A 13,480-nucleotide genomic window follows, 5' to 3' on the forward strand; every position below is an offset into this window, starting at 1 on the left:
TGTCTGAGACTGGAACTGATTTACGTTCGTTATTGCTTCCAAATGTTTTCATCTGCCGCGACAGTTATATTGAAATGTAACCTAATTTGTGACAGCCAGCTTATTTAAAATTTTAATCAGATTTAAGTAAAGTAAAATTTACACAAGAAAACATCTTTGAAAAGCGCATTTTTCTCGAAAAATAAGTTAGAAGCATTAAAAAGTCAAACTTAAAGCTACGCATTTGTTACACTGTTTTGAATATGATTTGTTTGTTTAATTAAAACCGAAGGAGAAAATAACTTACATACACTAATAAGAGATATGATACAAATCGGATCTAGCTGATTTTCGGGTCACTCACCCACATCCGTTATCATATTTACATTCACAGCATAGAAGGAAGGGGAGCAATTTCAAAGCACTTGCGAACAAAGCCTAACATTCGTTATATTTTTGTTTTGTTTTTGAATTTCAATCCAGTCTACAACTCACAACATTAGTTAGATAATTTTCGTTCATTTTCAATTCTCTGTCTTCCAATACAATAAGCTAAGGCAAAATTATACAGCGCACAGTTCCATTCGCTGCTTGAAAACCTGGTTTTATTTGCTTTTTTTTTGAAAATACACTGTATTTTGGCTAATTCGTTGAACACGCTTCCCCACAATATTTGGGTTGTGGGATTTCGTTGTAATAACTCGTAAAGATTCGATTATTCTGATCAACTTACTCAGCGAGTAAGTCTACGGGCACTAGAGAATTTGGCATATCTACGATTGATATTATATTTTGTTACCGACTTATAAGCTCAGAATCAATTTCCAATCGATTTGATATCTACTATTTCTTTTGCAATTCAACCGCTATTTTGATTGACTCTAAATTGAGGAAATCAAACATATTTCTTTCTAACTAATGATAAAATCCAATTTTGAAAATTTTTCAACCAAATTTAAAAATAAATAAAAGACAAACAGAGAAACTCGAAAAAGTCTAAATTTGTCTTCTCATTACAGGTAAAATTTGAAACATGAAATGCTTTCACGATTACGAAAATAGTAAAGAAAAATTTATTCATATAACAAATTCATTTATAATAAACATATTATAACGCATGTTTCAGCTTTCTTTCTAGCTACTGAAAATTTAACTATTCCGAATAGTGTTATCATCTTGTCCTGTCCGTTCGATTGGTTTCTTTTTACAATTCCCCGGCTTTCACTGATAATCAAATTCAATGAGCGGGGCGTCTCCGAAAAAGGATTAATCAAAGAAAATGGATACCTCCTAAAGCGTTATCTAACTATGGCTTACATGGCTAGGGAAATTAAACTCATCCGCTCAGAACAATCCAAATAACCACTCACTTTACATTCGACTTTTTCAACGATCATTCAATGTTTTCGCGCAAACAATTTCTTATCCATTGTGTGTGCTTGGCTCTTTTCTCGATTCTAATAAATAAGGATTATCTCGACCGCGCTGCTGAGTGCTTTCGAACCAATAGTAGGTAGAATTAAGTACTGCCTGAGAAGCACTTTTTGCGCGTATGTACTTATAAAATTATAAATTAAAAACTGAAGAAATACCACGCATCAAGCGCAGTCTACAAACGACAAGGGCAAGGGTTCCCCCAATAAGAGAACTCCCTCCTTGCTATCGTAGCGTTGTTGGTAGTAGTATATATTGTGTAGTAGGATAGTTGTTGTCAACCGGAAGGTATCACTAGCTAGGGGCAACTAGTTGAGGCCTTCCGCTGGGAGCCGGTTCTCAGCAAATGATTCCCTTGTCTCCGCACTGGAGTGTCTTCCGGCTGGCAACACTGGCTACGGCAGCCGCCAATCCGGCCGCAGCTGCCCCGGCCGGGCCGGTTTCTTCGCTGCACTTCAGACAGCAGAGGGTCGCTGCCGCCGAACGAAATCCACTTTCCATCGAGTTCGGCAGTAGAACGTCCTGCTGCTGGAGGTTATTATTATGATTATGATGGTGGTGGTGGTGGTGATGTTGATGATGGTGGTGACTATTGTGATTGTGGCTTTGCAAATGCTGCTGCTGAAGCTTCTGAACGTAGGCCTTGACAGAATTGGTCGTCGTCGCCGATCCCGTAGTTGGGCCATTTTGCTGCGGTCCGGAGGATGGCGAAGTCTTTCGGCTGACCTTAGGTGTGGTTGGTGCGTCCGGGAAGAGCGATACGCTAACGATCTCCACTACACTGGCCGGTTGAACCGGAGCCTGGCGAAAATTGGCGGCACTTTGTACTGATAGGACGTTTTCCTTGTTGGATTCCGCCTCGTCTAGCTCTTCGATCCGGGACGACGATCTCACACACTCCGCCGACTCTTCCACATCCTCGCTATGGCCATTGCTTTGTTTAACCACCTCTGGAGTCACCACCACGCCTTCTTCAACGTCCACCTCCGACAGGGACGAAGTTGACGACGACAGCGATCGTTGTTCCTGTTCTTCCTGGTCGCACTCTTCTTGGCTGCTTTGCTGTTGATCTTCGCTGTTGATTTGGTTGGTGCTTTCTGCTTCTGCTGCTCCAGTGGCTTTTTCTAGATCGGCGGTCACGCTGGCGGCTAGCTCTTCACTAGCATGGCAGATCACTTCGTCCTCGCTGAGCCATCGGTGCTCCAGGCACTCCTGCACGGTTGGACGTTCCCTGGAAGCAGACAAAAAAAAGTTGATTATAAGGCTTGTTTAAGTTAATCTAATTGTATCTTTTAAATCCCGCCTGGACCACGTCAGTACATAACAACTTGATGTAAGGTCAGAAATTCGTACGAGGATTTCTAGAACATAGTTCTATCTACAAATAAACCTTTCGGAGGTCACACAGTGCCTCAACATATCACGACGTCTTACCGTGGTTCCGAGGACGTGTTTGGGTCCTGCGCAACTAACGCAGACTATCCTTGTGATGTGACATCGATCGTTGCCGTTAAACCGATTGCTAATTACGTAGCCATATCCATCTACACAACAGCAGATCTAAGGACTTCCTAGAACTGTCTTGAGAATCTGAGTGACGATATTTCAGTATACACGACCCGAGAATTCCAACAAACATCGGAGGTCCCATTCTGCTCAAAGTATTTTCAAGACTAGGTAGTTTTAGCGTTGTCAGGGCTGGTAGCGGTTTGACAATGAAATAGTAGGGACTTTAGTGACCAAAATTTGAAAAAAAGTGACCAAATAGTGACTTTGAGGACCGAAAAAAGTGACCAAATAGTGACTATGTAGAACGAAAAAATAACTTTGAAGTACAAAAAATGTGACCAGTCAGGCCCGTGCGATGGACCCTTCCGGGGGGGGTTTTCAAAATTCAAATTTAGATAAAATTAATAACAATACCAGAAATAAACAATTGAAAAGGAAAGGGTTTTCTTACACCATTTGTCACTCATGTTCAACACAAAAACTAAAAAAATTACTGATAAACAAAATTTTGGAAACATATTACACTGAATGTTTCAAATTTTCGATAAGTCAAGAAAGTAAGAAATAAATTAGTTTCAAAAGAATTTCTAAGCAAATTTAAAATTAAAAAATATCTGAATTCTAAAATAAATGTCAAATCTTGTACAAAACTTAGCATGAATAGATGTTAGGAAAATGATAATAATTGTTAATTTTTATTCATCTAAATTTGGAATTCTTTTCCTCATTTTTAACTGGAAGTTTAGTGAGAAATTCCGCTGTAATTTTTTAATTTGAACAAAAAATATTTAATCACGATTTAAAATGTAAATAACCGATTTCTGAATAAGAAATGAATTTTGAACAGAATTTATTCAATGTTTGATGTTTTAATTTAATTTTATAAAAAGAAGAATATATTTATAATTATTTTAAAAGTGCCAGTTATAGAAGCCAGACATAAAACCTTTAATAAAGTAAAATCCTCCATGTTCAACTACACTGACAAAGAAATGTTAGAAAATGAGTAATTATGTGAATGATAAAAACTGATAAACAATTAAAAATAATGAGTTCAAAACTTTTGTTATTAACACTGCGTATTAAAATTTATTTTGAAAGTTGCTACTTAGAACAATTTTTAAAACTTTTTAGATTAATTAAAAATCATAATCGATCCAAAAATATGATTTCATATAAAAAATATTAATGAAAAGTTTTTAAAGTTTCAATCGCAGGTTTTTAAACTTTGAATTACAAGCTCTGAGTATTTTGTCTCTTTTGATTAAAATATTGGGTCCTGAAAGAACAGAAGGTTGAAATTATGTTTTTTTTTATTTAAAATTTGGAGTTAAAGGCTTATGGTTGAAGAACAAGAAAATTTAGAATTTAAAAACAAGGAAACAATTGTTAAAAATATGTCTTAAAAATTTAAAAAGTTTGATTAAAAAAAATCCGGCAAGTTGATTATAAAATTGAAAAAAAAACTGTACAATAAAATTCGGTAGATTTATTTAAAAAATTGAAAAAACAGTATGGAAATAAAAAAGATTAGTTTTTAAAAACATTTCAGGAAGAGTTTTTTCAATAAACATGTTTCATCATAACCATTTTGGTGCTTATTTTTTCAATTATTGATTTGGTAAATAGTGTCCTCAACTAGTAATTTATTAAAATTCGGCTATTTAGTTTTGGTAACAAAGAGTTTATTATTAGTAAAATTGATAGATAGCTGATTATGGAAAAATGTCATTACAAGTATTTTTGACATCACAGCAGAAAGTGTAAAAAAAACTTGATTCTATCTAAGGCCGATGACATAGTGAGTGCGATGCGATGCGAATTGGCGGAAAATTTACGGACGCAGCCTACGCGAACTCGAGCGGCGGAACAAATTGACATCTGCTTCGCCGCGTTGAGTATGTCAGGTTTAAGCGATTCACATACATTTTCATCAAATGTGGTTCACCGCATTGAACCGCATTCACCGCATCGCATCGCATCGTATTCACTATGTCATCGGCCTAAAGCTCATTAATTCATATAAAACTTTTATTTCTAAATAATATGTTTTTGATTTGAGTTTTTGTAAAAAAAAGTGCAGAAACTTCTCTAAAGATTTTAAATTATTTTCATTTCAATAACAAACCCACCGTACGAGGAAAGGTGTGCTCTGATATGTCTAACCTCACTCGAAAAGCGGCGCGTCGAACTGCAGCATGGTTTTATATTCGACACATTGACCAACCGTATTGACTGTGCTTACATTATACAACGTGTTAACATTAATGTACCAACTAGAACACTTCGACAACGTCAGTTTCTTTCAATTCCTCACCACCGTACTATCTATGGCCAAAACCACCCTATTGACAAGTGTTGTGAACTTTTTAATTTAGTGTATAATTTGTTTAATTTTAATATGTGCAAACATCGTTTTAAAATAGGCTTAAGAAGAATTTCCTAGTTTTTAAGTCATCAGTCTGTACGGTAATTAAACCAAAGACGAAATAAATAATAATAAATATAAAAGCTGATAGACATATTGCATAAATATTTAGATTCGGGGAACCCAAATTAGTTTAAATTCATTGCACCTAAAAAAAGTAATTTTTGTGGCCTTGTGTAAATTTTTACAACCCTTTTTTTAAGTATTTAGAAGAACAAAAAACACGAAATAAAATTGAGTCTGAAATTGTTTTTTAAAGAATATTTCATATCACCATAACATTTGTTATGACATAAAAGATTTTTTTTCATAAAAAAATGGTTCGTTTCAATCTCAATCTTAGTTACACTTCTTAATAAAAACCCATTCTAACTAAAGACGAGATAGGGTTTTTGTATAAGGTACACCGGGGTAAGTGTGGACGGGTTTTCGTATAGTTCAACTTTAAAAAATCATAAAAAATCAGCAGTGGAGCAATTTTGATAAATTGACGTTCAATGTGATGCAGAACATATTTTTTTACAAAAGCTGAAGAGATGAGCTCGATAGAAGCAAAGCGAAAAAAGTTATCACGCAAATCGTTATGGACGGCTGGTGTCTTCACTTACCCCGCTTTATGGGGTAAGTGTGGACGGTAGATTTTCCCTTTGATTTCTCAGGAAATTTTCAAAAAATTTGTGTTTTCTTGGTTGAATACATTACTTTATTGCTCGAACCGTCCAAAATTTTGAAAAAAGTTCATGATACTATAATTATAGTGTGTAATTTATGTTACAACACACGAGATCCGATTTAATCAAAAACACAGAACAAATAAGTACTTTACTCAAATTTTCATGATCCGAATGCTTAATATAGCTAAATAATACAACTCATAAAGGATGAAGGACAGAAAATTGAAAAAATGTGTAAACATCAAGTCTTTTTAAAGCCGTCCACACTTACCCCAGGTAGGGGTTGGAGACAAAATTTTAGTTTTTTGTAAATAAACTCTTTTTTCTTAATTTTTAACCGCTGTTTCTTTTCCTAACTGGTTGTTTGGAATGTAAGAATTGTTTCAATGTAGAGTTTTTCATCGAGAGCCAGCTAGTTTAGGAGAAATTTGCAATTGAAAAAGATGCACATCAACTCGACATCGTAGTTGAAAATAGAAAATTCCGAAAAAGTCGCTGTAAACAACCGTTATTGGCTGAATCGTATCTTTTTCACAGTTATTGGATAGATTACAAGTAAATTGAACATTCTGCATCAAAAATTTGAAAAAATAGTGCACAGTATTGTTTTTATAGCCATCGTCCACACTTACCCCGGTGTACCTTATCAAGTTTTGAGTTCCAATACAAAAGGTTGATTGAACTCAAAACTAGAATCTACAATCAAAGTTAGTTTCAATTCACGAACGTCAAATAATGTCGTAGATCGAAATGTCTCAAGCCAAGGGTGATTCATGCCGAAATTCCGCCGGAAGCGAAAAAAATTTCTGACTGACTGATCAAGTAATTTACCGTTACTACCGTCAATATTAACACGCGCAATTCAAATTACTTTTTCATTGGTTTATTATCGGTAAAAAAAGTGACTTTTGGTGATAAAAGTGACAATTTTTCGGAAAATAGTGACTTTAGTGACCAAATGATGAAAAAAGTGACTTTTTAGTGACTGACCCAAAAAAAGTGACCAAGTCACTAAAAAGTGACTCGCTACCAGCCCTGCGTTGTTAGCAATAGCACTCAAATAATTGACAGATCTTAGGAACGAAGAAGAGAAGTCAAAACTGGAAGATCGTACGCAAAAGTCTCGTGACCTTGTTATTAAACTGATCTATTTCCTCCACCAAAAGAATTGCTTCAACAGGTTATGGGCCCCCTCTAACGGAAAGAAGGAGGAGCGGAATCAACAGTGGAAAAATTATCCAGCCAGGAAGCCAAATGATGAACAACGAACCGAAACCAAGACGGTTAGCTAGCCAAAAACCGAAGCAGCAGGAAGGTCGTCGGAACGAAGCCGATTTGATTTGGTGGTTGTTGAGCCGGAATAACTGGCAGGTCGTTCCAGTGCCTAAGTGGGACGTAGGACCAAATTCCGCTGGAGATCGTCGAACTAGTGCCATGGAGGGAGGTCGAGCCAAAGCATGAGATTCAGGATCAGAAAACAACCCTAAATAAGTCGGATTGGAGCTAGGTGGAGATCATCGGCCGGGGCGCCAAGTGGAAGTTTTCGGGCTAGAATTACTAAGAGGCGCCAAGCTTAGGAAAAATTTTCGAGATCCGAAGCCAACTGGAAGATCGTTGGATCGGAGCCAGATGGGGGTTGTTGGACCTGGAAACCTATTCGAGACCATCAAGTCAGGAATAATGGAAGAGCAGCAGCTTCATCGTCAGAAGGATGAATTATCCATATCCGTACTGCATCTTTCCATCCGTAGTCTAAAGGGTGAACACGAAATTATTACGACACATTCAACAGGGCATAACTTTTATACCATTGGGTATATATCAACCCAATTTTGCACACTTTCTCATCGATGTGTTATGTTTAGGTGCTGTCAAACTCGAAGTCGTGTTTTTAGATTCAACAAAAATAACGAAAACAAATTCTTTCCAAACACCTGGAATTTCCTGACCTGTCGCACCGGCAGTTGAGAAAAATGTTGAACATTCACCATTCAACCGTCTCCAGAGTGCTGAAGCGGTTCCAGGAGCGGTTGACGTTTGACCACGGCAAAGAAGCTGAAAGAAAACCTGGACCGGAGAACAAAAAGACAAAGGGAAAGGTGAAGCGGATGATTGTAGCTAATCCCAACGTCTCAAGCCGTGATTTGGCTATAATGATCGGCATGTCGCAGAGCTACGTCCAGAATCCAAAGAATAGAGCTGGACTACATACACACAAAATTTTCGAGGCTCCACTTAGCAAAAATATTGGGTTACTTTCGATTAGCAATAAGGGTTGTTTTACTTACGCGATAGCAAAATTGTTATTTTGCTTGATTTTGGTAAAAACGCAGCCTAGTTAGCCGCTTCGTTCGAAAAGCAGCCGCCGTTTTCGAGAAAAAAAAGTTCGACGCGAATCAGTGCGGTTGAGTAAATTAGATGCTGGCGGAACCTGTGGAGACTGGGCTGACAATAACGACGGAATGGAAGCCCGGTCAACATTGCTGCATGTGATGGACAATTGGATGCGGAAATGGTGGATAAATTCACATCGGGAGCGGACAGGTCAGAGCAGATTTGGCCAATGGAAAGTCCGGTTTTAAATTTGAAAAATTCTTTGTTTTCTTTCTACAGGTTGCTGCTGCCGGCGATAACAGACAGCATTGCCATCAGGATGATCGACAAGAAGGAAGCCAATCTGGATGCATCGGTTTTCCGCTTGGCGGATGGTCAGCTACCACGGCCAAGTGCGGTTTTGTTTTTTAGTGAAGAAAGTGTTAATTGAAATTAAAAAAAAAGGTGTCAAATAAATTAAGTGAAAAAATTTAGTATTCTATTTTATAAACAGATATTTCCCCTGAATTTCCTGGAAAAATGGAAATTTCAAATCCAATAGGATCTTTTCTACCGGTTTTTGCCAAAAAGTGAGCAAAAATTGCGGCGGCTAAATTTTTTTCTCGTTTGCTAAAATTCGAGTTAAAAAAATTTGCTAAAATGGTTGCTAAGTTTCTAGCTGGTCAAATTTGAGCAAAATTTTGCTAATTTCTGGACTCGAAAATTTTGTGTGTACATTCAAGGTACAGAATTTCCCAAATCGCGATGAACGGTAAAATTCGACGACTAGAATTCGGGCACGAAAGTTCTACGAGAAGATGCTGTCAAAATATGGCTGCTGTATGATGGACGACGAAACGTATATAGAAGTCGATTTTAAGCAAATTCCGGGGAAGGAGTTTTTCACCGGCAAGAGCAAGACTCGTCGACACTTGACACTCTTAAAAGTTCGCAGCAGAAACTTACGATCAGAGAAGGTTTACCTGTAGATGATGCTTTTTAGACATTTTTGCAAGTGCTCAATATCGAATGTTTTGTCGTTCAAAGCGTACAACTGCTGAAACCTCCTAGTGTCCCAGAAAAAAAATAAACAAAGGTCTGCCGTATTATATACTTGCAGGTTCCAAAATATACGAAAAGGTTTATGGAAATAAGAAAAGCTCATAACTCCCTGTTTCGGCTTAATAAACACAAACTGTGTAAACGCTACTCCAATTTGAGAGCACTCATCACCGATTACAACACTCGATGGATTTAGCTATTGGTTGTTCCATCAGTATCAGAAAAGTTACTTGCTACTGGCCTTTACCCCGAACAGCTGCCGAAGCTGTTCTAGTAAATAGAAGAAGAGGATGAATAGCAACTTGATACGAGTGAATCTATGAGGATAAAACTACCTTCTCTGCAGTGGTTTTTGTAGGAACAGGTATTATTCTGCGCAAATCTGTTAAGGCAGTCCAGCATCATCTAACTTTTGTGGTTTAGCTTGAGGTCACTGGATTGTAGAAAAATCAGCCTTTTCTATCTCGACTTTAAGAAAGCGGATTTCGATGTAATCTCCCAAATCCTGGTCACCATAGACTGGGCATCTGAACTCGATCCATGGAATCCCAATGATACTGCCGAAACCTTTTCGCATATCTTAAATTACGTTATCGACCGTCGAGTGCCAAAGCGCACGACTTCCGAAAATTTGCGGATTCCCTAGTTTACGAAAAAGCTGTGTCGACTGAAGCCGGCGACGAGAATCGTCATAAGCTCAAATTCTCCCAAACTATGCAAGACTGAACTTCTCTCATAAAAAAGCCAGGAAATGTTGTTACCAAAATTATTTTTTCCGAGTACAACGTGACCTCAAGTCCAACCCAAAATCGTTCTGGAAGCATATCAAAAGTCAGCGGAATAAACTTGGTACTCCAACTCAAAATCTGTTCTGGAAGCATATCCAAAGTCAGCGGAATGAACTTGGTACTCCAACTCAAATGTTTCTGGATGGCAACACTGCGAACTCTAATTGCGGAATCAGTGATCTCTTTGCTCAAAAATTCTCGACTACCTTTGCTACTGCTTCAACATCCCCAGAACATGTGCAGAGTACGGTTAGGAATGTTTCGCCACTCAGCTTCTGCATAAGCACGATTGTAGAAAAGGATGCGGTCAAAGCTCAAAAACTCCCTCTCTACAGACCCGGACGGTATGCTAACTACCTTTCTAGAACCATTAATGCCTGTTTTATTTTCTCCTGTGAGACTCATTTTGAAAGCTTAGACGCTTAGAATTCTGTGGACCTTCACTTGGCTGTTTCCGCAGTTTCTTAACTGAGACTTTTTCTCCAGCCAGTTCTCTGCCTCCTCCGGTGTGCCCCAAGGTAGTCACCTAGGACCGATTATCTTCTCAATCTATTTTAAACGATGTGCTCTCACTCTTCAACGGCCCGAAACTTTGTTGTGCTGATGATCTTAAACTTTTCGACACCATAAACGGTCAGGACGACACTAATTTTCTGCAAAACCAGTTAAACCTATTCGCACAGTGGTGCGACATCAACTGCCTGACTTGCAGTAAATGTGCAGTCATCGGTTTCTCACGAAGACGGCAGCCGTTTTGCGCGGAGTACTTTCTAGAAGATGAGTCCATTGCACGGGAGGATCACATCAATGATCTGGAGGTAATACTCGACCGTAAGCTGAAGTTCAAAACACAAACGAACTATGTCGTCGATAAAGCTTCTAGAAGCCTCGGATTTTTATTTCAAGTGGCCTAGAACTTCAAGGACGTGTATTTACTGCCTAAGGAGCCTGTATTATCCGCATCAGCTATCTGGTGTCCCTACTACCAGAACGGTACCGAGCGACTCAAGATTATCCAGAGGCGCTTTTTTCGTTATGCCCTCAGACACCTAAACTGGCAAGACCCGATCCACCTGCCAAGCTACGAACATTGATGTCGTCTCATAGACATGGATACTCTTCAAACCCGAAGAAATGCAACACGAGCCTCTTTCGATGCCGATCTACCGACATCGCGAATCGACTTTCCTACGCTACTGGAAGCTATTCCTCTTAGTGTGAGACCCCATGGACTGAGAAACAGGGAGCCTTTAACTGTATGTTCCCATTCGATTGAACAACTACGGAGCCAACAGTGCTTTCATCGGAGTTATGACAAACACGTTTAACCGCTTTTCCGAGCTCTTCGACTTTGACGTATCGAGGGATGTTTTCCGAAGAAAAGTTATAAGTATATTGAGAAATCGTAAGTCACAGGCTTTGTCCGGGAAATAAGAGGACTGATCGTTTTCCACCGTGACTGTACTTCGAAACGTAAGCGTGCCGACTGAATTAGGTAGAGGCAGCGTTGTCAGATCTACGGATTTCTCCGAAGATCTACGGATTTGAAGCATTTCTACGGAGATACGGATCGATGCTCAAAATCTACGGACTTTCAGCATTTCCTACGGATTATCGAAAAAATTAACGTGATTCAGCAGATAAACGAAAATTCTACTTGACGACCGAAAAAAAAGGTCATCAAGTTTCATTTTGCCAAAATCAGTACATTTTTCGATTTTCGTCAACCTACGGACTTGAGTGGTGCAAGCCGAAAATGCAGCGTTCGTTAGACTAGAGGTACGCGATTAAATTCTGTTTTAAACTCGGTAAATCTGCAACAGAGACGTTTGAAATGATCAAGCAGGCTTCAGAAGTTGCTTGGTTGTGTGTAAGTGGTGTGTTTTTCAGGCACCAAACCTTTTTGGAGGTCTGGGAAGAGGTCTGCGATGAAGATCGTGCTGGAAGACTTTCGACACATTATCGGTGTTTGTCGATGTCGAAGGTTTTCCAGCACTGTCTTCATCGCAAACCTCCAAAAAGGTTTGGTGCCAGCGAAACACACCACTTCTAGCTAAAGCAACATCTGGGTAAGCCAGCTTGATCATTCAAAACGTCTCTGTTGCTGATTTACCGAGTTTCAAAAAGAATTGAATCGCGTACCTCTAGTCTAACAAACGCTGGATTTTCGGCTTGCACCACTTACAGAAACACTTCGCGCAAAAATGGTTCTCTTTATTCTCCCGTTGCTTGGAGACAACCGAACAGCCTCTCGTTCGTTAGCTAGGGATGCCCTCTACCTAAACCGATCGGCGAGCGCACGCTCCGAAGTACAGTCGCGGTGGAAAACAATCAGTCCTATTACTTTCCGGACAAACGCTCCACATGTAAATTTTGTGTAATTTTTTATTTTAATTTTAAGTCATTATTTGGACCTCATTGAATAAACAAATGAACAAATAAATCTACACCCACATAAACATTTTCTACAAGTGCGGTCGAGATGATGAATTTCAACAGTTTGAACTACTAATGCGCCTCGCTAGGTACAAAGCAGTCTCGCGAGGGGTAGCTCAAGACGTATTTGTGAAACCGACCTTGACGTTCGAAGAAGTAAAATTAGGGAATACGAAGTTGCTGTTGGAAATTCCTTTTGTTAAAAAAAAATAAAGTAAGGTTAGAGACACTAATCTTTCAGAAACTTACTTGGGCTTAATGTGCAACACACTCCGAATGAAATCGATCGCCTCCGGAGACACATCCTCGAACAGATCCTCCGGGAAGGTGAGCAAACATTTGGTAATGTTGAGGAACGTCTCCTGCTTGTTGTCTCCACCGAAGGGCGAACACCCGGTCAGCAGCACATAGGTTAGCACCCCAATGGACCAGATGTCGGTCTGTAGCGAGAGCGGTTCGTAGTGTAGCACTTCCGGCGCCACGTAGTCCGGAGTCCCCAAAATCTCGTATATCTTGCCCGTATGGTCCACGATACGGGCGATACCAAAGTCGCACAGTTTGAGGCCATCTGTAGAAAAGTCGGACTTTAGAAAAGGACTCTGGTCGGGAGGGAATGAAAATACTTACCTTCAACATCGTTTCCTACCAGCAGGATGTTCTGAGGTTTGAGGTCCAGATGTGCGATTGACTGTTTGTGCAGGTGGTGAAGGGCCCGTAGAATTTCCCGCATACAGGTGCGCGCCTGTGCCTCCGTCAGCTGCCCTTTGCTATCGATCATGGTCTGGAGTTCGCCTCCAGTAGCGCTGAAAATAAATTGAAAAACCAATCTATGAAGATTCTTCCGGTTAATTAAAAGT

The 13,480-nt window shown here is 39.2% G+C and overlaps 1 protein-coding gene across 1 annotated transcript in view; it reads right to left on the reverse strand.

Moving 5' to 3' along the window:
• Positions 1-427: 427 nt before the first annotated feature.
• Positions 428-13,480, reverse strand: part of LOC129739098 (death-associated protein kinase related-like) — a 383,120-nt gene continuing 370,067 nt past the window's right edge. The window contains exons 3-5 of the mRNA XM_055730500.1: positions 13,251-13,426; positions 12,873-13,191; positions 428-2,644 (exon numbers count right to left, since the gene is read on the reverse strand). Of these exons, the coding sequence (XP_055586475.1) occupies positions 1,753-2,644; positions 12,873-13,191; positions 13,251-13,426 (1,387 nt within the window). The 3' untranslated portion in view covers positions 428-1,752. The remainder of the gene's footprint in view (positions 2,645-12,872; positions 13,192-13,250; positions 13,427-13,480) is intronic.

Source organism: Uranotaenia lowii, chromosome 1 (assembly GCF_029784155.1).
Source record: "Uranotaenia lowii strain MFRU-FL chromosome 1, ASM2978415v1, whole genome shotgun sequence".
NCBI classification, from domain to species: domain Eukaryota; kingdom Metazoa; phylum Arthropoda; class Insecta; order Diptera; family Culicidae; genus Uranotaenia; species Uranotaenia lowii.